Raw genomic sequence first — 25,581 nt, forward strand, 5'->3', positions numbered from 1 at the left:
GCAGTGATCAACATTTTTATTGCGTTTTCGCAACATCAGTTTTTGTGTGTAATTTGTCGGACGTAGAGTTATTAAAGGCTATTTTTTTATGGTATTTTCTCAAAGCCACTCTTTCAGTTGTTCTGATCGTCTTTTACAAACTTTTTTGCAGTTTTTTTTTTTGTCTTAGGACCTTAAATCATACTTTCGAACTCTGGAAATGGTGTTTTTACTTTAAGACGTGTTAGCGATAAACAATTGGGGAAATGGTTCAATTTCTATTAGAAAAATAAAAATTTAGTAATTACACACCAAACTAATTCAAATATCTTTTCACTAATCACAATTATTTTAAAATTTTTCTCTGGCACGGATACTTATTCCACCGTTCCGAGGCTTTTTAATCAAAAAAAACTGACTTATTTAAAAAATTTTGAGGGTTTTATGTGTCCTTCGTGCACGTGTGCCTGGGTTAAAAGTACAGACTTCAAGTATTTATTTTACGTTTTTATTTTATTTTTCTTAATTAATTATAAATTTTAAAAATGAAAATTATTTTAAACCTTGTTTTAATTTTTGTTTATTTGTTTGTTTGTTCTTTTATCTTTACAATGTTGTGATTCTATATAACTGATAGAAATTTACAATTTTTAAAATATATAATGTTAAATGAAAAATAGTAAAAATCTCACAATTTTATAGAATACAAAAAATATAATTGCAGAGTATCATTAATATTAAAAGAACGCGGGAAACTTGTAGAAGACCAGATGGTCTTGTCATCAAGAAACCGCTTGTACTGGTAATATTTTTTGCATTTTCGTTTTACATGTTTCTAGTTTCACAAAATATAATGGTAGTTCATTTATATTGGATTTACATATAATAAAATGTAAAATAATAAATATATATAATTAAAAAAATAAATTGATAAATGCTAGATTTTGTAAACATAAATATATGATTAATAAAAAAAATTATTTTTGATTTATATATATTTTTTATTGATATTTCTTATTGAAGTCTTTTGGGAATTTAATGCTAAAAAGAAAACCGAGAACGATAAACCACAACCGGATATTTATCGAAGATATTTAAAACGCTAATATTAAAAAATAATAATAATAAACGCTAACGTCTTTGATCATGTTTTTGTGGTTTTCATATTTAAAAAATTATGTACATACTAAAATAAAGTACTTAAATGGACGAATTCTAAAAACTTTTACTCATTCATTTTTATAATCATCAAAATACATTTTTATAGGTAATAATAAGCTCATAATGAATTTTATGAGACTTTAAATGCGGAATAAATTCTAATATGAGATTTTTCCTGCTAAAAATCTCATACTTAACAAGTTTACTGCAAAACTATCAGTTACTTAAATATTTAAACTAAATCGGTTAACAAAAATAGTTTTAAAGGCACAGCTTTACATCCGGTCCAATGTGAGAAAACACATTTAGAAATGTTTCTAGATTTTTCTAGACGTTAACATTTTTTTACTCCTTTCTTTTTTTAAACCAGGACCCGAATTAAAGTATTCTTTATATGTTGAATTTTCATTTTATTTCTCTTTTCTATTAATGCTGGAAAACAAAGCGAAACCATGCGACGCGCTCCGTACATGGAGTTATACAAACTGTTCTTCAAAGTCGCCAAGAATTTGTAGTCTAGTAACAGGACTACCAATCGCAGACATTAGTGACCTATAGACTTTTTTTAAATTAAAATTATAGATTTACGATTCCTATTCACTACTTTTACTTAAAGAAATCAGAAATGAACAACCTAATAATTTTTCAAAAATTAATTAATTAAAAAAACTTTAATATCTTTTGATTACTTAAGTAGACTCCAGAGTAAAATATTTTCACCGCTTGTTATATAACGATATTTTAAAAATTTACATATGAGCAGCGAATTATTTTTTCGTTATAAGATTCTGATTTGGTTTGTAATTGTGGTTATGTAAATGTGGTTATAAAAATTTATGGGCTTATAATCATATAAAAGTGTTGTTATAATTTGGTAAATGTACTTCTTTTAGAGTACAACAAAATCGTCATGAGATTTATAAACTTTTACTTGTTCATTGTCGCTATGTTGTTAATTCACCAAGCTGCTTGCGAGAGTGTTAAGTTTTCTTTAAAAAAACCTACAATACTGTTATCAATAATTTCAAGGAATGAAGAACATATCCTTCCAACATTTCTTGCATATATTGAACAACTTAACTATCCAAAGAATAGAATAACTATATTGTAAGTTTTCCATAATTACTTATTAATTATTTTATAAATGAGGTTTTATCTTAGCTGTAAATATTAGTAATGAACCTTATAAAAAGCCATAGAGGTTTTTTGTGACCTTTAAGTAAGGAAGAATTGACTATTTTTTGCTTAGTCATTAGGTACATAAAAATTTCAAATTGTTTAAACGTTATATTATGTTTAAATATTATATATCATTAGAAAGAGAGTCAAAAATTTTCGAAATCAAACAATTCCTTAAAAAGTTATGACAGTTTAAGTACCCATTTTTTGATATATTGGATTTGTTTAAGAAACTGGTCAAAATAATGTTTTTCTCAAGTAAAATTATCATGACTTTGTCAATTCTTATTTAAATGCAAATACTTTGGTATCAATAGATTCATTTAAGCTACAAATTTATTTTGAACTTTAACTGCTGGGCATATCAAGAGGGACAGAAATCCCTAAGAAATGGATTACATTTTTCAGAAAAAAGTGTTTTTTTTAAAGAAACTTTAAATTTTGAAATACAAAAAATGTTTATGATTTTATATCACACCATTAATCTATATAAGAGGTGTGTGTTAGAGGAGGAGGTTTTGATTATATTTGTTTGCAAGAGATACACCAAATTATTGCATTAGGAGGCCATACTTAAGCATAATTAAAATATATCTAATAACTCCTAACATATATCTCCTAAAATATATCCAATATCTAATAACATAATTAAAATATATCTAATCTATATTGTAAAGTCTCGCACTTTTTTTCTCCTTTAAATATTTTTTTAAATGTTTTCCACTGCAATAAGACAGTCAGAAGTCATTTTAAGAAACTCTTCAACAATGTAACACATTTACTTGTTTTTGATTACAAAAGACTTGGCTTTAGCAATCAGTACGCCTGCAAAATAATCATGATCAAAAGTTGCATGCTCTGATGTTACATAAAATATTTTTATCCAGGGTCCAGTAAGAATTTTTCCAAATACTGCAAGCACATACATTAGTATGTCCATCATTTAAAACAATATTTTTGTGAAAGCTAATCCAATCATAAGACATATCAACATTATTGTGCTAAATATTGAATTAATGTGTTAAAAATAGTTTCAAAATAGTTATTTTAGGATTATATGAATTAACTTTTGAGTCTTTATTAATAAAAATAGAAGCTATATTTTCATACATATTGTTTTTTATTTTTATTTTGTTTTCATCTGGTGTTTAAAACTTCTACTAAAAAATTTTAAGGGAAATATTTACTGAAAATGATTCCGACCTCCAATGACTTTTTAAATGGAATTAATAATGAATTTAATAGAAATAACAGAGAAACTCAAACTTATTTTTGGAAATCAAAGAGAAACTCAAATCTATTCTAGGAATTATTCTTGGAATTCAAAGAGAAACTCAAATTCTAGATTTGAATTTCTCTTTGTGAATTAATCTATCTAAATAAATCTAAATCAAAGAGAAATCAATAAATATATTCCAAGAGCAAAAGTAGAAGTTTCTTCATAATTAAATCAATGAGATTATTGATTGCAATTCTTATGTGAAGTGTAACCCTTCTGCATCCATTCTCAATAATCCAAGAAAAATCAGTCTGTTGCAATATTTGATTTTTTTGGTCCAGCAAAATATGAATTAAATTACTGGAATTCCACATCCAAAAGTATTGCACAAAAGAAACCAAAGCAATTATTTTTGAATAGCTATACCCAATAAAAGTTTTGGTTTGGTAACATTGTCATTTTAGCTCATACTGACATACAGTGAGTCTTACATATATAATATATTAACAACACAGACGTTTCTTTTGTGTCACTCTAAAGTTTATGAATTTTTGATGCTTCCACTTCAACAACAATTTCAAAAGTTTCTTCAACATTTTTTTTTTTAATTTCAATAACATAAGGTGGTCAGTTGGTTGTACTGAATTTGTATGTAAATGATCATGGTAAACAGGATAAAATCTATCCTTCATATAACCATCATTTTACCATGAAATGTCTAATTACTGTAAATACTAATGGAGCTGCTTGTTTTGTTTCAGAACTTTATCTGGTAAGCATTGGTGATGTTACGATTTTTCAACAGTTTGGGATTTAGTCTTTCATTAATCCTGGTGACAGTTTATTGTTTGATAAAGCTTCACAACACAAATAGTTTTTTTTAAAGGTTTTTATAAGTAAAAAAAATATGTAGGATTACATTAGCAGTATATAAATAAATATTAAAAAGTAAGAAACATATTATTTAGATTTAGTTTTGCTTTAAATTTAAGAAACTTTTGTTTTCAAAAAGTTATATAAAAGTGTATATAATAGAATTTAATTTGCTTTTCTTTACATTCCTTATATTTTGGTAAAAAAAGGCTGAGCGCCCATTAGTTAAAACAAGTAAGTTGTAATATGTGTACATATATCCCTTTCAACTGCATACATAGGCATTATTTATTACAAAATCGAGACCCCTTGTAAAACTTCAAGATATTAAAAATAAAATTAATAAAAAATCAATTTTTAGGAAAAATTCATGAGAAAGACAAACTGCCCCTGTATGCTTAGGCAACTTGTCACCATTACCTGCATTCATAATTTATGGATGCTCCCTTATACAGTTGTAAAAATCGAACAAATTCATATTTTATATATATATATATGTATATATATATAATATATATATATATATATATATATATATATATATATATATATATATATATATATATATATATATATATATATATATATGAATTTGATAAATTTTCTCAGAAAAAGGTAGATCGACAAAGTTGTGTATAATTTTATAGATTACAAGATAAAATTTTATTCTACAGCAGTCAAGAGATTAGAATTAGAGATAGAATGAAGATATTGAGTCTTGAAGAGTAATCTTGAAGAGTAATCTACAACATCTTTTACAGACACTTCCAGTAAAAGATTTTTGAACCTTTTCTAGCTGATGTATATCTTTTAAAAGATAGAAGCTCCACACAGAGGTACAAGTTTCTATAATAGGTCAAACATAAACTTTACAGGCTTTGATCACAGGTTGAAAGAGTTACTGATAAAGGATTTTAAAAGTAAGTAAGTACGAGAATGTGCTTTGCTTGCATTGAAAGAACAGCGATTAGAAAACTTCATATCCGATGATATGACTATACCGATATATTGAATTGAGTTAGTAGATTCAATAGGTGTATTAATGTTTATTGATAATAAATATAAATTTAATGGTAAAGAACTGTTTCCATAAACATTTTTTGATTGCTACATTAAGTTGCCAAACTTTTGACACTTCTGAAAATTTTTTTAAGGTATTGATAAGGTGTATGTTGATTCCATCTTGGAAACAACATACATCTTCAGCCTGTTTGATTTAACTTGCTGTTATCAGCAAACATCTTAATGCTGCAATCACCATTAATACATGTAGTTACTTCATTTATAAAAACTAAAAAATAAGATGGATCCCAAAACAGTTCCTTAAGGTATTCCGCTCTTTACAAGAATTTTGTTTGAATACAAGTTACCAAACCAGACACGTTAAGAGTGATTTGTTATAATAACAATGCAGTTTGAACAGTAACTAGGAGTGAGTCACAGAACCAAAGGCTTTCTCAAAGTCTATATATATAATTACAACTATCTTTTTGATTTACCATTATAGTTATAATGCGCAATGCATGGCTAACAAAATTGACAATTTTTTTATGTGTCATTTTCTTTTATTTAATAATGTTGGAGTTAATTAATGTTGGAATTTATAATTTATGGAGTTTTTAGTTTGGGCACTTAAACTATATATAAACAGTATAGAATTATGTCTGAACATGGCACTGAAACTATTTTCTTATTTTTATTTTCAAAAGTTTTAATAAATATTCTTAAAGATAAATTTTCTTGTGAAAATCATAATTTAGCAAAATATTTTATTAACTAGAATTCAAACAGATCACAATGAAGATAGGACATTTGATTTGTTATCTGAATGGTCAAGAAATGTAAAAAGTTTATATCATGATATATATATTTTACATGAAGCTTTTCCAATTACATACAATGACTCTTTAACAGCCAATCAATGGACTACTTCAAGATTCTTAAATCTTTTAAAATTACGTCAAAATGCCTTAGATAAAGCAAGGAGAGTATGGTCAGATTATATTTTGGTGAGCATTTTGCCATGTTTTATTTTTATTTTTTTATTTGCATTTAGTTTTGTACATGTTATTTTGTAAAAATGTTACATGTGTTATATATTTACATCAACCTTTTTTTATTATATACAATTATATATTATATACTACTATTATATAATAATATATACTAATATTATAATACTATGAATTTTTAGTTTGTAGATACAGATAATTTTCTTATGAATAAAGAGACGCTGAATATACTTATTGCAACTGAACAGTAAGATTTTTTAGTTCATTGTTTTCAGTTCATTGTTTTCAGTTCATTGTTCAGCTCATTGATTATGAAGTTTTTAAATATGCAGTATCGTATTTTTACAATGTTTTTTTTTTTCCAAATAAAACTTGATATATGATTATTGTTCATTATAATGTATTTATAATGATTATTATAATAATATATATAATTAATATCATTTTAATGTATTTATATAATTATTGTTTATTATAATGTATTTATAAAACCTGAATATTATTTTAAGTTATGTTATTTTTATTTTTATAAGGTTATTATTATTAGGTGTGCAGTAGGGAAATTTTTTGAATCTGTTGTGGCCATACTTCTATAATCTGAGAAATGTTGAGTAATTGATAAAAAAACTGGTTTATTGATTGTCTAGTTGCAAAAATATCCTCCCCCTCCCCCCCCCCCCCCCCCCCCCTCACTTTATAATGTAATTTTTCATATATTACATGAGGACATGTAAAGCTTATTTCCCACACATTTATAAACAACCACAAAAATAAATTAAACAAACTGTAAATTATATTTAAAAACTACATGTCACCTATTTGGATCAATAAAAGTATTTATTTTCTGCAAGTTAGTTAAATGCTTCACAAGTCATTCTTTCCAATAAATTTCACATTTGCTTATACCCATGACAAAAGTTAAAAAATCATAACCCTAGTGTGCAGTTTGTTTATTACTATTTGTTGTTTGTTTATTACTATTTATTTATTTATGCGACACAAAAAGTCGACCAACAAAAAAATTGGTCGCAAAAAGTGACCAACGGAACCGTCCAGTTACATAGACCTGGGAAATGTGAAAATAGAAGTAGATTGTAGATGATGTCATTGGGTGAGAATCATAAATGAATGTAAAGACTATTTTGTAGGAGGAATAAAATTTTAGGACAAAGGAATAGGGTGAACAATAGCTCACGCTCTAGTCATCCTAAACAAACGATAAAACAATGGTTTATGAGTAAACAAATCAATATAGATCCGCTGGTTTATTAATGGCAACCACGGCCAAAATTATCACACCATACAAAAACAATAAAATAAAATAAGTAGATAACAAAATATTAAGTAAAATGAAAAAAATAGACAGTTCGGGCAATACAAAGAGGAAAGATAGGCCAATAAATGTGGCACCATTTATGGTCTAAACTCTAGATACTAAACCGAAAACTGACAATCACCTGTGCGACACAAAAGTATATAAATGTCATTAATGTAACAAATTCACAATATAAAGCTCACAAAGCACTATAATATGTGGGTGTAAGAGGTAAAAAAATGTTGGTGCCATGATAACTAATCAGAATTAAGTAGTGGATAATGGTAATCCCCCTCCTCAGGAATGCACTGCGTTCACCAATGATGTTTCGGAGAGCCCAAGACCTGCACTAATGCCACTCATTAGGGGCGTGTCCTTGCAACAGATCTCACCGCCTGCACTCTATGTCATGCTAGTCAATATTGCAATATAATAGGGCTACACTACATAAGCCAAAAATCCCAATCCCTATCCCAGTTTTTAATACAGCTCCAACATTTCTAGAGTTCTCATGAGGGTAGTGAGGGATGCGTGTGGTGTGAATATAAACAAATATGTAAATACATATAAACATAATGTACACTTACACTAGAAGAGACAAACGCAAACGTGTACACATGCATATATGCGCATGTATTAAAATAAACAATTTTAACGTTTACAATTAACACAATGCAAATAGAAAATAGTAGCTAATAATTATGAGTAACCGTTTCTTTTATGGCTGAAACGTGTCTTAAACATAATAAGTAAATACCATTCATAAACATCGAAACTAAGTTAAGATGGTTTGTGGTTAGTACAAAAGTAGTTAGTAGAAAATGTTGTAACTCCAATAGTATAGGAAATATAAATCTTGCCTGATAAGTAGAGACAATAGCTATCACACAAAACAGACTCAGATTAATTAAAAAATGATTAGCCAAAGATAAAAAAATACAAACATATAATCAGTAGGCAGAAAATAGTGAGAAAATAAACAGATGAGACAATAAATGCAATTTTGTGCAAAAATGTAACGTTAAAAAACAATAGTGTTGCCAAAACAACCAAAAGAAGGTTAGTGAAGACTGTATAGTGCAAACTACAACAAACTAACTTAGTGACGTAAGATCAAGAAAATTAGATAGAAACAAAAAACCTAATGAGATCGTGATATGTCTAAACTTATCCAGTAGTATTGTTTAGTACATTCCAACCAAGAATGCATTTGTTATAAAAATACGCTAATACGTATTTTTGGGAAAAATTTTCGCGCTGTTATGCTTCTCACAAATATACAGCCTCATTCACACATTATAATACAAATCTGAATAAATATACAAGGATAAGGTCAAGAAAAGATTATGAACAAAAGTATATAAGAAAGAACAAATATTTGATATACTGATTTTAGAGACTGTTGATGTCTACAGGTGTGATGATGTAGTGCATTAGTATGTTCCGTTTGGTCGTCTAGTATGGTCTTGTTATGTTTTTGTTCACTTTCAAATCGGGTGAATAGAAAACTAAACACACTCACTCCTTGCGCTTATGGGCTAGTACATCAGAGCCAGACGTAAGACCTACAGAATGGATTTCAATTGATCGAATGCACACATTAGTCACCATAGGCCACAAGCCATCACTCTGAGCCAAAAGAACTACTGCCCCGTGCTGGTGTGGAATAATGTGCTATAAAGTGAGATTTTAGATCCGAGCACATAGTCAGCGAGCGCTGATCCGATCATTTGCTTATTCCCATGACAAAAGTTAAAAAAGTCATAACCCTAGTGTGCAGTTTGTTTATTACTATTTGTTGTATGTTTATTACTATTTGTTGTTTGCTTGTTTATTACTATTATTACATGTTTATTACTTTTGTTGTTTTAAATTTTGTTTCTTTTTAATAATTTTTATTAACTGACAAGTTTAAATCTGCCAATTGCATCATCAAATGAAACACTAAAGTAAATTACATCATCAAGTGAAACATTAAAGTAAATTGCATCATCAAATGAAACATTAAATTAAATTAAATCATCAAATGAAACATTAAAGTAAATTACATCATCAAATAAAACATTAAATTAAATTAAATCATCAAATGAAACATTAAAGTAAATTACATCATCAAATGAAACATTAAAGTAAACTCTAAACTGTCTGTTCTAAATCAATTAATAACAGCCTAGATCACACTCAAGTCCTTAGAGCTAAACAAGGTGAATACAAACATAATTGAAATTTAAAAAGCAATACTTTAGACACAGTTATCTAGTTTTAATAACCTTGCGGTAGTGGTGTAGTGGTAAGTAAGTGGTAAGTGGTGTATGCGGTAGTGGTGTAGTGGTAAAGCGCTCGCTTCATAAGCGAGAGGTTCCAAGTTCGATCCCCACCACGTCCCTGGTAGTACCGCGCTCAACTTGTTTCTCCGCGCAGCGGCCTTGTTCGTCGAGGTTCGGAGTTAGAGAGTTGAGAGAGGGTTATAACCACTATTAAGAAGCCTCCTCATCTGTAGTGGCCTTCTTGGCCTTGAGGAGGTGAATAACAAAAAAAAAAAAAAAAAAACCTGCATTTTAATAACCTGCGTTTATATAACCTGTATTCATATATTGTTTTATTGAAAATGTTAGTTTAAAAGCCAAAGTGTCAAAAATCTCAGATCATTTAGTTTTTTTTCAGAACTAGAGCATGTTTTCTCTTTTTTATGAAAGATGTTTTCCAAAAATTTTCGATAACTTTGTAATTAAACCTTAGAAGATGTTATTCAGTTTAGATGCAATATAGACATTTATAATGTTATAAACTGTTATCTACTTATACCCTGACACTTATCCTGAAGTACCCTGATATTGGAATCAGAAAACAAATTTGTTGACCAAAGGGTCATTTGTATTTTAAAAAATATGTATCAAATAAGTCCTGTCAAAAAGCAAAGAAATAAACACTGAAAAATGCTACTAAATCCGATGAAGAACTATTGAAAATAGTTTGTTCTCTGACAAAGAATCATTCTTTGCTGTTTGACAAAGATGCTTTTTTTGAAATTGTATGGACATATATAAATTGATATGTATAAGTATATATGTATAAGTTTTTTGTTTTTTGGCTTTTACTTTTGAAAAAACTTTGTTTTGAACAAGAACAGTGTAAGATCAGCAATAAAATGTTATAATATATAGGGTTAAGGTGATAATAATGTGCGCTGCTCTAAAGAGGTAGCATCTCTTGTGTCATCTATTAAATTTTGTTCTCGTGTTACTCCTGGTTCAATTAAGTCTCATCCTTTTACTGTGACTGTTCCTAAGTGCTCTGAAAATTCTTATTTGTCTAGTTTTATTTCCTCGAACATCAGTTCTTTGGAATTCACTCCCTTTGTCTTGTTTTCCTGATTCATATAATTTGCAATCTTTCAAGTGTCTGTTAATCTATATCTTGTAAATATCATTTTTTTCTCATACAGTAACTTCCAACTCTAATAGTGGTTGCTTGCAGTCTTGTTGAAAGTAAAGATGTTTTAAAAAAAAAGATGAAGGCAGGTACAATTTAAATATGAAGGATATTACAAAAAAAAAAGAGATTTAAAATTTTGTTTTTTTAAAAAAATCATTGAAATTTAAAACAAGAATAAGAAATAGTTCAACTTCAGAAATATAAAAAATGATTTAAGGTTTAAAAAAGTCTCTGATGACTTTGCATTAAAAAATGAATTATCAGTTCTATATAATAAGTGTGCTATTGTGAAGATACCGATATATAAAAAAAAATGGAGCACACCATTATCGACAAAAAAGTTTTTCTTTGTTCTCATTAAGTTTAGTAAGAATAATTTTATTTTTTATCGTTCATCTGAATACAACTTTAATTTTGATATTTTAACTAACAAAAGAAAAACTAATAATAAAATAAAGATAAAAATAAAAAGAAGAAAAAATTTTTTCATAACCTCATTTTATGTATAAAAAAAGTTATCATAACCTCAAAGTTATCAAAAAACCTCATAAAATCTCTTATTACAATAGGCACCATGAGAAGGTAGTTCAGATGAAGTAATAGTTATTAATGCGCAAAGACAAATTTCAATCACAAGTAGAGTTTGGCGTACAAAAAAAAAACAGAAATTAAAATTTATAATGTCCAATTATGCTACTTTGATACCTGCAAATCAAGTAAAGGTTTTACAAGAAGTTGTTTTGTTGATGTTGATTGGTTGGAAGCAACTTATGCTGTTTTTTTTATTTTTAGAGGTCTCAACAAATACTTTTATTTAGAATTTTAAACTTTGAAGTTTAACACTAACTGTTTAAGAAAAATTTATTATTTGTATGCGACTTTATTTCAAGTTTTTCTTAGACAATATTTCATAGATATTCCTATATATTATGTGTCATGTCCATATATGCTGTGTCGGAGGCACTTTCTTTTATGTGTCATGTTTATATATGCTGTGTCAGAAGCAATTTCTTTCATGAAAGTTTTTTCTTTCATGAAAGTTGTTTCTTTCGTTAAAGTTTTTGGATTCTTACTTCGATCCTGCTAATATGAGATTCTTTCAAAAAAAAAGTTTTGATTCAGATTTATATAAGAATGTTGTGTTAAAAAAAAAAGCAAATACAAAAGGAAAAATAAATAAAAGTAATATAAAACTAATAAATAAAGATAAATAATGATAATAAAAAAGACAATTTTAAAATTAGAATTAAAAATATGAAAAATTTAAGTTTATTTAAATTAACCAGCAAAAGTTAGAGCAAACAAGCTCTAACCTAAGCCTCAACCAGGTTCAGAAAAAGATTTTGGAAGTACTTAAATGGTGCCCAACGCCTTGTCAAGAGAAATGAAAAATTGGTTGATGAAGCAATGCCCGAAAAAAAATTGCTTGATGAAGCAATACCTGAAGAAAAATTCCTTGACGAAGCAATAATCATTCTCACGTGTAGCAAAATTTAGCAAAGGTGCAAAAGAAATAAATATTTATGAAAAAATATATTATTTGATAAAATTAAAACAATATCAAATAATTTCTTTAAAAAAAAATTAACTAACAAATGAGTTTACAAACTTCTATTGTTATAAATTAGAGTAGGGGAGAGAAACTACATAATTTGTCAGAGAGCACAGCACCAAAACTAATAAGTTTTGGTGCTGTGCTCTCCTACAAAAAAATAAGTATTTTGATCACACAACAAAAAAAAATTAAAAAAAACTTTATACTTTAAATATTAAATATGTTTTAATAATTACTTTGACATGTGGCAAATAAACATTAAATTACAAAGTAGTTATCTATAAGCTCATGAAATTATTGAAGAAAGAGTTAAAACTAAAATTCTATATTTACTTTTATAATGGTTTAAGCAAATTATCCAATCCAGCCTGAGGCGTTTCATCACATGGTTAGCAGCCATTTTATTAAAAAAATTTTTAAAGGTTCGTTACAAAAGTCAAAAAAATAATTACTGTCCTCAACCCTGTGAAAATGTCTAGCCCAATTCAATGATTTATTTATGAGACTCCTAATCTAATTTTTACAGGTATTTATCTTAAAATGTTTAGCGACTTGTTGAGATGTTTTAATTAACGAGCCACTATTTTTTTTAAATAATAAAAGAATACGTCCATTAAAACTATCAGTTAAATACTTTTTGTATTCACCACAAAACACATACTTCATTTTTGGACCCATGATAGCTAAAAAAAAAAATTAGATTAAGTAGTTTACTTTTTGATAAATAAAAAATAATAATATATTAAAATAATGGTAAATAATGATTTCCTAATTCTAAGCATAAAAAATCTTTATAGTTTACAGCTGATTTGTTTTGAATTTTCTATATTTTAAAGTTTTTATCTATTAATATAATTTACAATTGATATCGACCTGTTTAACAAGTCCTCTTATGGCTAGTTATTATTTTTATAATTATTATTGCTATTATTATTATTATTATTATTATTATATATACATATAATAATAGTGCCTAATTTTTTCTTTAATCTATTTAGGAACAAATATTTGTAAAATAGGAACAAATATTTGAAAGTAGTTTCTGGATAATTACTTTTTATCAGATTAATTTGCATAACTTCATAAAACCATCAATATCTATATGATATTGCTTGACAACTTCTTCCAAAGTTCCATTGGTAATATAAGTATCAATCAAAAGTCCTAACTCTGTGAGCATCTTGATATGCATAAACTCTGTGAGCATCTTCTCTAAACTCTGTGTCTAAACTCTATGAGCATCTTCATATGCATAACTCTGTGAGCATCTTCATATGCATAACTCTGTGAGCATCTTCATATGCATAACTCTGTGAGCATCTTCATATGCATAACTCTGTGAGCATCTTCATATGCATAACTCTGTGAGCATCTTCATATGCATAACTCTGTGAGCATCTTCATATGCATAACTCTGTGAGCATCTTCAAACTCTTTGTTTTAAATTTGAATAGGTAGTGTTCAAAATTTTAAAAAAAAATGTCCCTTAAAATTTTCTTTAGGGCTCAATACATTCTTAGTTTCTTCACAATAACTATTACAATAAAATAAATGAAAGAAAAATGCATATAAATAAAAAATTACAAATTTTGTTGCATATAAAATAAGAACGCAAAGACTTGCAGAAGATCAGATGATCTTGTCATCAAGAACCGCTTACAATTGCTAGGCGTTTAAAACAATTTTGTAATGTGTATAAAATAAATAAAGCAGTTCCATTCATTCTATCTAAATATTAGTCCCAAAGTACCGTTTGATCCTCAATATCAATAACATATAAAAATCTTTCTATAGATATCAATACTGTATTAATATATCTTAGAACAACAGAAAGTCTGTGTGCAATATATCAGGGGTGGAGTCAACAGAAATTCTAAAGTATTTTGATTTTTTAACATTTGCTGCAATGACTTCTAAAACTTTTTTGCCATTAATGAAATGAGCTTTAAAAAAACTGTTTTGGAAAGGTATGAAGTTATGCTGGAACCAACATGAACATATTTCTTAATAGGGTCTTAAAGAAAAGGGTCAAACTGCGCAATCAATTCTAAAAGATCAATAAACTTTTCATTACCCATTAAACTATTTGTTTAAACCTCTAAAGATTTTTTCAACTAATGTGCGGGTAACTGCTACTGCTCGTTTTAGATTTCATTCGCCAATATTTATTTATTATTTCTATTCTTTTCTTGTCTCTTTCATTAATTGATTATCTAAAGTATCATCACTTTTGCAAACCAAATAAGCCATCTATGCTTCCATATATTTGCATGATTTTTCATGATATTTTTCCAATCATTCAAACCATTAGTTGTGAGGTAGTAATTGGAAATCTCCAAAGTTTTACACACAAAGTATAAAACTGTTTAATGGCGAATACGTTAGCCATGCATTATTATATTTATTGCCATTTGCTCTTTCTCCAATAAAAATAAATTAGAGCAGATTTGACATGTTTTTTATAATGTTGTTTTAAGAAAAAAATAAGAAATATATTTTTAAGCAAGCCCTTGATAAGAATTATATTTTTAAGCAAGTTCTTGATAAAAGTTATATTTTTAAGCAAGCCCTTGATAAGAATTATATTTTAAAAGACAACTTTTTACTTAAAATTAAAAAAAATATATATTTTTTATAAATTTTTTGTTATCATTTTTTTATTATCTTATTAATATTGTTGTAAAAATTTTAATTTTTTTATAGAGTAATTGTAAGTCCAATGCTTCGGAGCTTTGATGCTGACGGACTGTATTCAAACTTTTGGGGAGCGATGGATGAAAGGGTTAGGTTTTATTTAACTTCTTTTTAAAAAATGTAATTATTTTAGATTCAAAAAAAATATATTTTGTTTTAAAACCTTATTATTTATGACAAATTTAAAAAAATAGAATATAATAAAAAAATGTAAATAAAGTATAAAACAAATAAAAAATTACAAATGTGTGGTTTTGCATCATCCTTTTAGATGATGATAAAAGTTTTTTCTTTATCATGATGTTGTTTGACAAATTTTGTTAATTGTGAATCACATAAAAGGAGCTGTTATAAATTTTATTTTTTTATTCTGTAATTATTTTTTATTTTGTTCTTTATGTTTATTTAAGTTAAGTATTTATTCGAAAATTGTTAAGCTCTTCGTAAAACAATTCTTTCATACATTGAATCTTTTTTACCTTTTTCTATTTTAAACACCAAATCATCACATTGAATTTGGAAATAAACTATATGTTATAAATTTTGATAAAGGCTTTTTTTTGGTTTAAATATTTAAAATTGTTTTAATATTCTCCTATTTTCAAATATTTTTTTAATGTTAACAGGGTTATTACAAGCGTGTCCCAGAATACTTTACATTGCTTAAAAGAGAAACCTTGGGAGTATACTATGTTCCAATGGTGCATTCTACTATGTTGATTGATATGCGTAGTAATTTGACTGATACATTAATGTTTTACCCAATACCTTTATCATATAGTGGTGTCATTGATGATATTCTGGTATTTGCCCAGTCAGCAAAGCATTCTGGTATTTTTAAAAATGTTTTTAGCTTTTCTAATTAATTTTTTGTTATGCCTAATTTTTAAATATTTTATTCGGAGATAAAAAGAGTTAATTTCCATCTGCCACTACACTGCAGTAGCAGTTTTTAAAAAATTTTAACAACTTACTTTTATTCTTTTTTTTTTTTTTTTTAATTTACTTTTTATAAATTATAAATATATGATATGACCAAGGAAGTTGGTCATATATTTATATTTTTTACAAAAATAACATGATACTGAAGGATTGACTGACCAATTTGCATGCGGATAGATAGTATCTTGATATGAAAGTTATCAAATATGCAAAAATAAAAATATCAAAAATTTGCATAAGATACTCATTCAGATACTCAGTTTATGTATATTTCAACTTGATAATAATGAGTGCCTTTATTATATAAAACAATCATGTAATACGTTAAATCAAGCACTAACAAATTAAATAAGCTGATAATAGTTTAAATATGCCAGTAATAAGTTATATATATCAGTAATGAATAAAGTAAATCTCTGAAGCAATTTTAATACATAAGAGGTTGTGCTCATAATCATAATTTATATATATATATATATATATATATATATATATATATATATATACATATATATATAAATATATACATACACAATGGAGCACGTTTGTGGTAGCCTGACCTTACCAGAAAATAATTTTTTAATTACAAAGTTTTAGTTTTCAATTTCAAAAGTATTATTTGCATTTTATTGTTATTAGAATAAGGGGAACAATGTAACAGAAAATACTCCTTTTTTTTCTTATTGTTTATCTGAAATCTGAAGGTCTCCACAGAGCTTGCAATTATATTTACTCATAATCAGCTGTTATAATCAGTTAAAAGTTTATTTTTTTTGCATTAGTTAAAGTGGCTAAGTAAATATAAAATGTTGGGTTGTTGTTGTTTTTTTTTTACAGGAATTAACCTTGCTATATGTAACACTGAAGTATTTGGTTTTCTTTTAAATCCATGCGCAGAGGACTGGACTCTTGAAGATAAAAAAGATTTCTTTAGCGATGTTTTTCTTAATTACGCAAGTAATTACTTAGCTTTATAAATTTTATTTTTAACTTAAATTTAATTCATTTTAAATTTATACCAATAATAAACATTTTTATCATATTTTGTTTTTTTATACTGCTATTTACATATTTACTACAAAAAAGTTGCTATTTAGCGGAGGTCATATGTACTACAAAAAATTATTTTTTATTGGAGGTCGTATGTACTTGAAAAAATTGCTTATTAGTGGAGGTCATATTTACTATAAAAAATTATTTATTAGTGGAGATCATATTTCATATATTCAGATTAAAATGAAGTGTATGGTGTTATATGAATCAAGTTTATTTTCTTGGATATTACTCTTTGCTAAATTTGAAAAGCCAAACTTACATAGAGAAACACATAGAGATTTTGCTAGATGTTTAAAAGTTTAGATGTTTTTTAGGGGTTGAAATGATTTTTAGGGGTTAAAATGGTTATTAGGGGTTTTGCTGAAACTGTGTTAGTAAAAAAATATTATAGGGTTATTTAAAAAAAAAAAGTGATGTAAAATTTTTGAATTTAGAATAATGACATATGGAACATATGCATACATTTTTTTTTTTTTTTTTTTTATATATTATTCACCTCCCCAAGGCCCGAGGGGGGCCACTACAGTCGAGGAGGATACTCATTTTTTTATTTTTTTTATTTTTTTATTTTTATTTTTTATTTTTTTTTATTTTTTTTTTAGTCCTTATTCGTGGTGCAACCCTCTCTCAACTCTTTAACTCCGAAACACAAAGCTTGCCAAGCAAGGCCGCTGCGCGGAGAAACTAAGTTGAGCGCGGTACTTCCAGGGACGTGGTGGGAGTCGAACTCCGAACCTCTCGCTTACAAAGCGAGCGCTCTTACCACTACACCACTACCGCATTTTTTTATGTATGTTTGATATGTCATTATTCTTAAATCAAAGTCATTTAACTCTGTAATGGTATATTTGGTCAAGTCTTTTTTGTGTTTTTGAAGCTTAATTTTATAAAACCTTGAAATTTTTTTCAGTAAATAAAGAATCTTTGTTTCTAGTTGGTCAACATTATCAGTAACTTAGCCATTTATGTACACTTCTTGTTTAAGAGTTGTCCAAAAATCCTCAAGAGGACATAATTCTGGCACAATGTCTTTTTGTACCAGTGGTATCATTTGTGTTTTTATCCAATTTGTTGCTAATTCAGCATAGTGTGATGAGACTAAAGCAGGCAAAGATACATATTTATGCTTTGATATTCCTAAATATATAGAACATTGATTGATATCCATTTTACTTGGTCTAACGTTAATTTTACTTCTTTTGGTAGGTAGCAAGCTGGACACAAACTTTTGACTTCAGTTTTGTTGTAAGTGCCAGAATTTGTTATTTAATAGTGACTTTCTGTTAGAAAGTGTCTGTCAGAGTTATTTAAATAATACAAGTCATTACCAGTTGTTACTTTTTGTGGGAAGTTTCTTTCTAATGAACAAAAGGACTTTTCAGTCTTTTTGTTTGTTTATCGCATAAAATAGGCTTCTTTATATTCCTCTATATTCCCTGAATGGCTTTAAGGCTACAATTGAAGTTTTTAGAAAATTCACTTTGTGTTTAAACATTTTTAAAGTTCATGATCTTTTCTTTGGATTGTTAATTTTATTTGATTACTTTCTCTTTTTGTTCCAAGTGGTTTTTCTCATTCTGGGGATCAGGTATGTCAATATAAAATTATAAAAGAATTTAGTGGGCAAAATAGTTTTAATTTTAAAAAGTCACAAGCAAATATTTTTTATAATGGTGAACTTGACCGTCTGAACCTAGTTTATTGATTTATGACATAGATTGAAGTATCAGATTGTTAGGATGGTCAGATTTTTTGGATGGTCAGATTACTAGGATGGTGTCAGATTGCTAGGAAGGTGTCAGATTGTTAGGATGATGTCAGATTGTTAGGATGGTCAGATGATTATAAGTTAATCTATATTTGGCTTTTATCTAGATAATTGTAAAAAATGTTTTTTCAAAATTGTAGGTTGAGCTTAAATTGCAGACAACTCTAAGTGCCATGTAATTGAAGTTATCATTTTTTGTGTTAAATTTCTAGAATGCTTTCAGGTCTAGAGCAATTGGTGACAGACACAGAGAACTAAAAGTTGCCTTTTAGATCTGTGTAAATTTGATTATCTGTAGTTTCTACTTGTAGTTTTTAATTATATGCCTGTAGTTTCCAATTTTACTTTTGTTGTTAAATTGCTTCATCTGATATATTGAATGATAAAAATGAAAAATATTTATTGATCTAAATATTACTTTTATTTTTTAAATATTGATGGAATTATTTTCCATTATTTCTCTGATAATTACAGCTTATATTTGAATATTAGCATATAATGAACCACTTGAAAGAAGTGTTAATGTACCACATTCGTTTCCTGTACCATCCTATGGAATCTTTGATGAGGTATTTAAATAAATATTGAGTTTTTGGTAAATGTTTGCAGTTATATTGTCAGTAACTATAGTATTTTTTTATTGTAGATATTTATTTTAGATGTTATTTATTAAATATATTTAGATATTTATTATTTGTTATAGATATTTGTAATAAACTTAAAACGCAGACAAGATCGCTTTAAAAAGATGTCTTTTTTACTTAAAGAATTAGGTTTTAAATTCAGACACTTCGAGGCAGTAGATGGAAGGTACCATGGAGTCTTTGCTTACCTTTTTCAAATAAATAAATTAAAAATGGTTTTTTATTTTATTAATTTTTTTTTTATCCTTTTTTAGGGAACTTTCTGCAAAAAAAGTTAAAGGAATGGGAATATTTCCTTTGGAAGGATTTAAAGATCCATACTTAGAAAGGTAATTTGATATCCCCTCATTAAAAGAGCTATATACTTCTCCTACCTATCTCTATTTATCAACTATTTACACATTTCAAGATTTTGAGAAAGAAAATTCATTTAGACCAATGACACTTGGAGAAATTGGCTGTTTCTTAAGTCATTGGAGAATTTGGAATGAAGTGAGATTTTTAATTTGTCCTGTTTTTTGTGGTCATCTCTGTTTATTTTCTTATTATTCTTTGTTTCTTTTGTTTTAGATAGTTGATCGCAGTCTTGATATGGTCCTTGTTCTTGAAGATGATGTTCGATTTGAATCTGGTTTTAATAAAAAACTACACCAGTTATTGATTTCTGCTGATGAAATACAAAAAAATCAACCCTGGGATTTTATGTTAGTTTTTTCATTAATTTTTTTTTTCTAGTTTCAAACTTTCAAAACTTAATTTTTCCAATTTTTAAATCCTTAGGTACTTAGGTCGTAAGCGAATGTCATCACAAATGGAATATTATGTGGAAGGTTCTGATAAAATTGTATGGGCAAAATACTCCTATTGGACTCTAGGTTATATTATACGATTATCAGGTGCAATGAAACTAATTGCTGGTGATCCACTAACAAAGATGCTTCCTGTTGATGAATACATACCAATCATGTTTGATAATCATCCTGAGTGAGGATTTATTTTAGCTTTTAATAATATAAAGTTTTAAATATAATTTATATATATATATATATATATATATATATATATATATATATATATATATATATATATAAATATATATATATATATATATTTAAACAATTTTAAATTTTACCTAATAAATTAAAAATGTATAGTCATTTATATTGATTATTTATATTGATTAAATTCACAAATCTCTGCTCCGTCATAACTGCCTATTGTTACATCAAAGCAGTCATGTATCTTTTTTGGAACTTGGAAAAAGAAAAACATACATAACTGCTTTGATGTAACAATGGGCAGTTATGACAGAGCAGAGATTTGTGAATTTGTTGAACTATACATTTTTGATTTATTAAGTAAAATAATCAATATAAATGATTTAGGCCTTTATTGTGATGATGGTTTAATAGTAATGCGTAAAAAATCTGGTCCACAGCTCGATAAAATTAGAAAAGACAGAGATTTTTAAAAATTGTTAACCTTTCTGAAAATTCGTAATTCACATTTAACCTCTATGAAAATTCGTATAAGCCTTTCAAAAAACCAAACGATGAATTCTTGTATATTAATGTTAACTCAAATCATCCACTCCAAATTCTAAAATAAATCTCGATTTCAATCAATAACAGGCTAAACCAAAACTCCTCTAATGAAAATGTATTCAATTCCTCTAAACGAATATTTGAAGATGCCCTTAAAAAAAGTGGTTTTAAAAATTTTGAACTAAAATTTGATCCTGAAAAAAAGAATACAAAAAAGCGAAATAGAACTAGAAATGTAATTTGGTTCAACCCCCCATATAGGAAAAATGTTTCCACTAACATAGGAAAAGTGTTTTTAAAATTGGTCAATAAGTATTTCCTGCCCTCTTATAAAATTTTTAATCGAAATACAATAAAAATTAGCTACAGTTGTACAAAAAATATGGAAAGAATTATAAAAGGTCACAATAACGCTTTGTTAAACAAAAAAGAAATCCTAAATGAAAAAACTACAGAAAATTGTAATTGTAAACGAAAAAACAATTGTCCAAGTTGTTTATCAAAAAATGTGGTATGTAAATGTGTTGTTTCCTCCAAGAATGTACCTGATAAACAATATATTGGCATAACAGAGGGTGAATGGAAAAAAACGCTTTTCCAATTATAAGCAATCTTTTAAAAATAAAAAGTATTCAAAAAACACCATGCTGTCAAAATATATAGGGAATTAAAAGATAAAAATATTGATAATTTTATACTGAATTGGTCCATCCTTAAAACAGCGCCTGCATATAACAATATTTCCAAGAAATGTATACTATGCCTACAAGAAAAATTTGAAATAATTACACATGCAAACCAAGAATGTTTATTAAACAAAAAATCGGAATTAATTTCTAAATGCAGGCACGAAAATAAGTTTCTCCTAAAAAAACTATAAAAATAAATGAGCTCAAATAATAGTTACTTCAAGTAATCATTTCCAAAAAATTCTTTTTATAATAGTTTCAGCAAATTCCACAAATGTGTGAAAATTTACAGTAGTTAAGACATTTGCGACTTCCTGTAATTTAATTTTTGGTATAAATTGAAGTTTTATTAATTTGATCATTTATTTCTTTCATGAGTCTATTAATGAAACAGTGTAAAATGAGAAAAAAAATTTTTTTAACTGATTTTCTACTAATTTATAATTGCTCTGTTCTTTAAGAACAATGAGCACTTTATTTTGTAGAGTACATTTTAAAATTGTTTAAATATATATATATATATATATATATATATATATATATATATATATATATATATATATATATATATATATATATATATATATATATATATATATATATATATATATATATATATATATATATATGTATTAGATCCATAAATAAATACACTTAAAAACAGTTTTAATAAAGTTTATTCTGAAAAATAGTCTCCTTCAGCAAGAATAACTTTTTCCCATCGTGAAACAAGCTGGTATATTCCATTTTTATAAAAGTCTTGAGTTTGGTAGCTAAAAAATTGAATTTACTCATTTTCGAGATCTTCTCTATTTCGAAACTGTCGATTTCTTTAAAGATTTTCCAAGGCCAAAAACAGGTGATAGTCGCTTGGCGCAAAGTCTGGTGAATACGGAGGGTGAGGTAGAATCTCCCATTGTAAACGTGCTAGAGTTTTCCGCGTGATTTTTGCGGTGTGCGGTCTGGCGTTGTCCTGGTAGAATACAACACCTTTTCTGTTTGCCAAAGCTTTTGTTTTTGGTGAAGAGCAACCGAAACTCTGCCCAATTGGGTTGAGTATATCTTAGCAGTAATGGTTTGTCCACTTGGTAGCAACTCATAGTGATCGATACCTGCTGTAGTCCACCATACACGCAGTAAAACCTTTTGTTAGTGAATGCTTGGTTTAGGAGTCATCGGTACTGGATCGTTACTGGCTAGCCAATGATATGTTCGTTTTTTGTTGCAGTACATAATCCATTTTTCGTCGCACGTCAACATCCGGTCAAAAAATGGCACTAAATTGTGGCGGGAAAGCAATGAAGAACAAATGGTTAAGGGCCGTAGCTTGTTTGTTTCACTCAACTCATAAGGTACCCATTTGCTCAACTTCCAACGTTTTCCAAGTTGGTGCAAATGTAAACGAATAGTTTCATCACTCACATTAAATCTTAAGGCAAGGTCCTGATATGTTAGACTGGAGTCCTGCTCGATTGCCAGCTTGATATCCTCGTTGTTTACGATGGATGGTCTTCCAGATCTTGGTTTATCTTCGAGGTTTTCATTTCCAGAAGAAAATTTTTTAAACCACTTTTGACTCGTCCGTTCTGCTATGGTACCTTCCTCAAAAGCAGCGCATATCCTACGACAAGCTTCTGCAGCTTTGGTTCCAAGTTTGAACTCATAAAGTAAACAGGCGCGAATTATCGCATCTGACACAGCAATACTCCATTTAAGACTTTTAAATTTAAAACGCACTAATAAAACTTATGAAACACACTGATTGATTCTCCTTAAAACAAGCTTTAATTTATATGCAAAATCATCCCCCCTTCCCACAACCAGTTTTCTTAATACATTTCTTAGAAATAGGCAATTAGGATAAACCGCACAAACTTTTTTGGTTGCCTGATATATGTATATATATATATATATATATATATATATATATATATATATATATATATATATATATATATATATATATATATATATATATATATATATATATATATATATATATATATATATATATAAACATTTTACTAGCCTGTGCATAAATTTTTTACTTATAGGACAGAATTTAAGTTAAAGTTTGATAACCGTAATCTTATTGCTTTTTCGGCTGAACCTCTTCTAATGCACCCTACGCATTATGTTGGTGAGATGGGTTATGTGAGTGATACTGAAGATACACTTTCAATAAAGGAAGAAGATGTAAAGCACTTTAGAGAGAAAAAAAAATTTATATTGCATTCAAATATACAACAGGATCAAAGAGGCGAACTTTAAATTTTTTCCAAAAATTTGTTTGAGAATATTTTTACATTTTTAGAGAATATTTTTACATCTCTTGAGCGTTTTCTAGTTATGTTTTGAAAAAAATTTTTTAATTACAATATGAACATATTCTTTTGAAAAATAAATAATTATAATATATTGAGCGTAAATTTTTAGATACATAGACATTTCTTTATAAACAGTTATAAATATATTTCTTCATATATGAAATTTTTATAAATGTGTTTATTTATTTATTTAGATTATAAAAATGTATTTTAAATTTTTTCATATCTTTTTAAAAATTTTCTGTATATCGATAGTATTTTTTAAAATAATATATTCTTAATATGTTGTTTTCATTTGTTAACTTTTTAGTTGCATGTAAATTTAAATATTTTTACTCGTTATGTGTAATTTAGTGTTTAAATGATTTTACATTAGATAAAATGGCTAATCTACCATCCGCATCTAATCGTAATCATCATCACCATCGCACAGTGTGCCCAGAATGTGGTTTTTTGGAAAAAATTCATAAATCCGTTATTTGTTAATGAAATCTTGTGAAAACTTTAGTATATTACTTTTTTGGGCTGAAGAATCTGATTCTGAGGTTAGTTTTTACGTGTGGGCACTCTGACCCAGTAAATGGGGCAACAGTGGGGGAGGGGGAGGGGCGCCGAGAGTCATGCTCTTACTTTTTTTAAAATTTTCAAATAAACTATAAAATATAAATTAAAAAATAAAATTTTTTTTGAAAAAATTTGTCTTCCACCGCCCCCCGCCCTATATAACAAATAGCCTCTCGATCCCCGTGACCAGTAAGCTCATAGCTAGCTAGGTTGCTTGGAAAAGGATATCATATCCAATTCATAATGAAATATGTTTGACTAATAATAATTTCAAGAAACTCATAATGAAATGAATTTGAGTTTATAATAATTTAATATTAAACACAAATATACACAGATATTAATCTTATTGATTTTATATGGTCACAGAAAACATTCTTGAATTATCATTTTTTCTTCAGTAAATATGTTGTTCACGTCTACTTTACACCCTCTTGTGGTATGTCCGAATTTTCCACATAATCCACATTGCAAAAGTCTTTTTTTACTGGCAATAATTGGATGTGTTCTTATCATCAGTCTGCAGTAAATGTCATGTGTATTAATTTGCAAAGACATCTGTCTGGCTTTACAACTTGTTCCTGATTTATAAGCCTTAATGTATTTGTTCCAACTTTCGCTTGAC

General features: G+C 27.3%; 1 protein-coding gene across 1 annotated transcript; it reads left to right on the forward strand.

The window, feature by feature from the left end:
* Window positions 1-1,897: 1,897 nt before the first annotated feature.
* LOC100212895 (procollagen galactosyltransferase 2) lies at window positions 1,898-24,428 on the forward strand. Its single transcript, XM_065790529.1, has 13 exons — window positions 1,898-2,247; window positions 6,192-6,420; window positions 6,606-6,670; window positions 15,432-15,510; window positions 16,049-16,253; window positions 17,202-17,321; window positions 19,681-19,757; window positions 19,892-19,998; window positions 20,087-20,161; window positions 20,267-20,324; window positions 20,403-20,536; window positions 20,613-20,816; window positions 24,120-24,428. Exons 1-13 carry the CDS (start codon window positions 2,051-2,053, stop codon window positions 24,334-24,336), a joined length of 1,767 nt encoding a protein of 588 aa, XP_065646601.1. The 5' UTR covers window positions 1,898-2,050; the 3' UTR covers window positions 24,337-24,428.
* Window positions 24,429-25,581: the final 1,153 nt, after the last annotated feature.

The sequence above is a fragment of the Hydra vulgaris genome, chromosome 02 (genome assembly GCF_038396675.1).
Source record: "Hydra vulgaris chromosome 02, alternate assembly HydraT2T_AEP".
NCBI lineage: Eukaryota > Metazoa > Cnidaria > Hydrozoa > Anthoathecata > Hydridae > Hydra > Hydra vulgaris.

What these genes read in the sequence shown, in the direction of transcription:
- LOC100212895 (XM_065790529.1), top strand. Translation starts at nt 2,051, where the DNA reads ATGAGATTTATAAACTTTTACTTGTTCATTGTCGCTATGTTGTTAATT. An exon ending in CCTATGGAATCTTTGATGAG is followed by an intron (nt 19,758 to 19,891) that starts GTATTTAAATAA and finishes TATTTGTTATAG; the next exon opens with ATATTTGTAATAAACTTAAA. An exon ending in TTCGAGGCAGTAGATGGAAG is followed by an intron (nt 19,999 to 20,086) that starts GTACCATGGAGT and finishes ATCCTTTTTTAG; the next exon opens with GGAACTTTCTGCAAAAAAAG.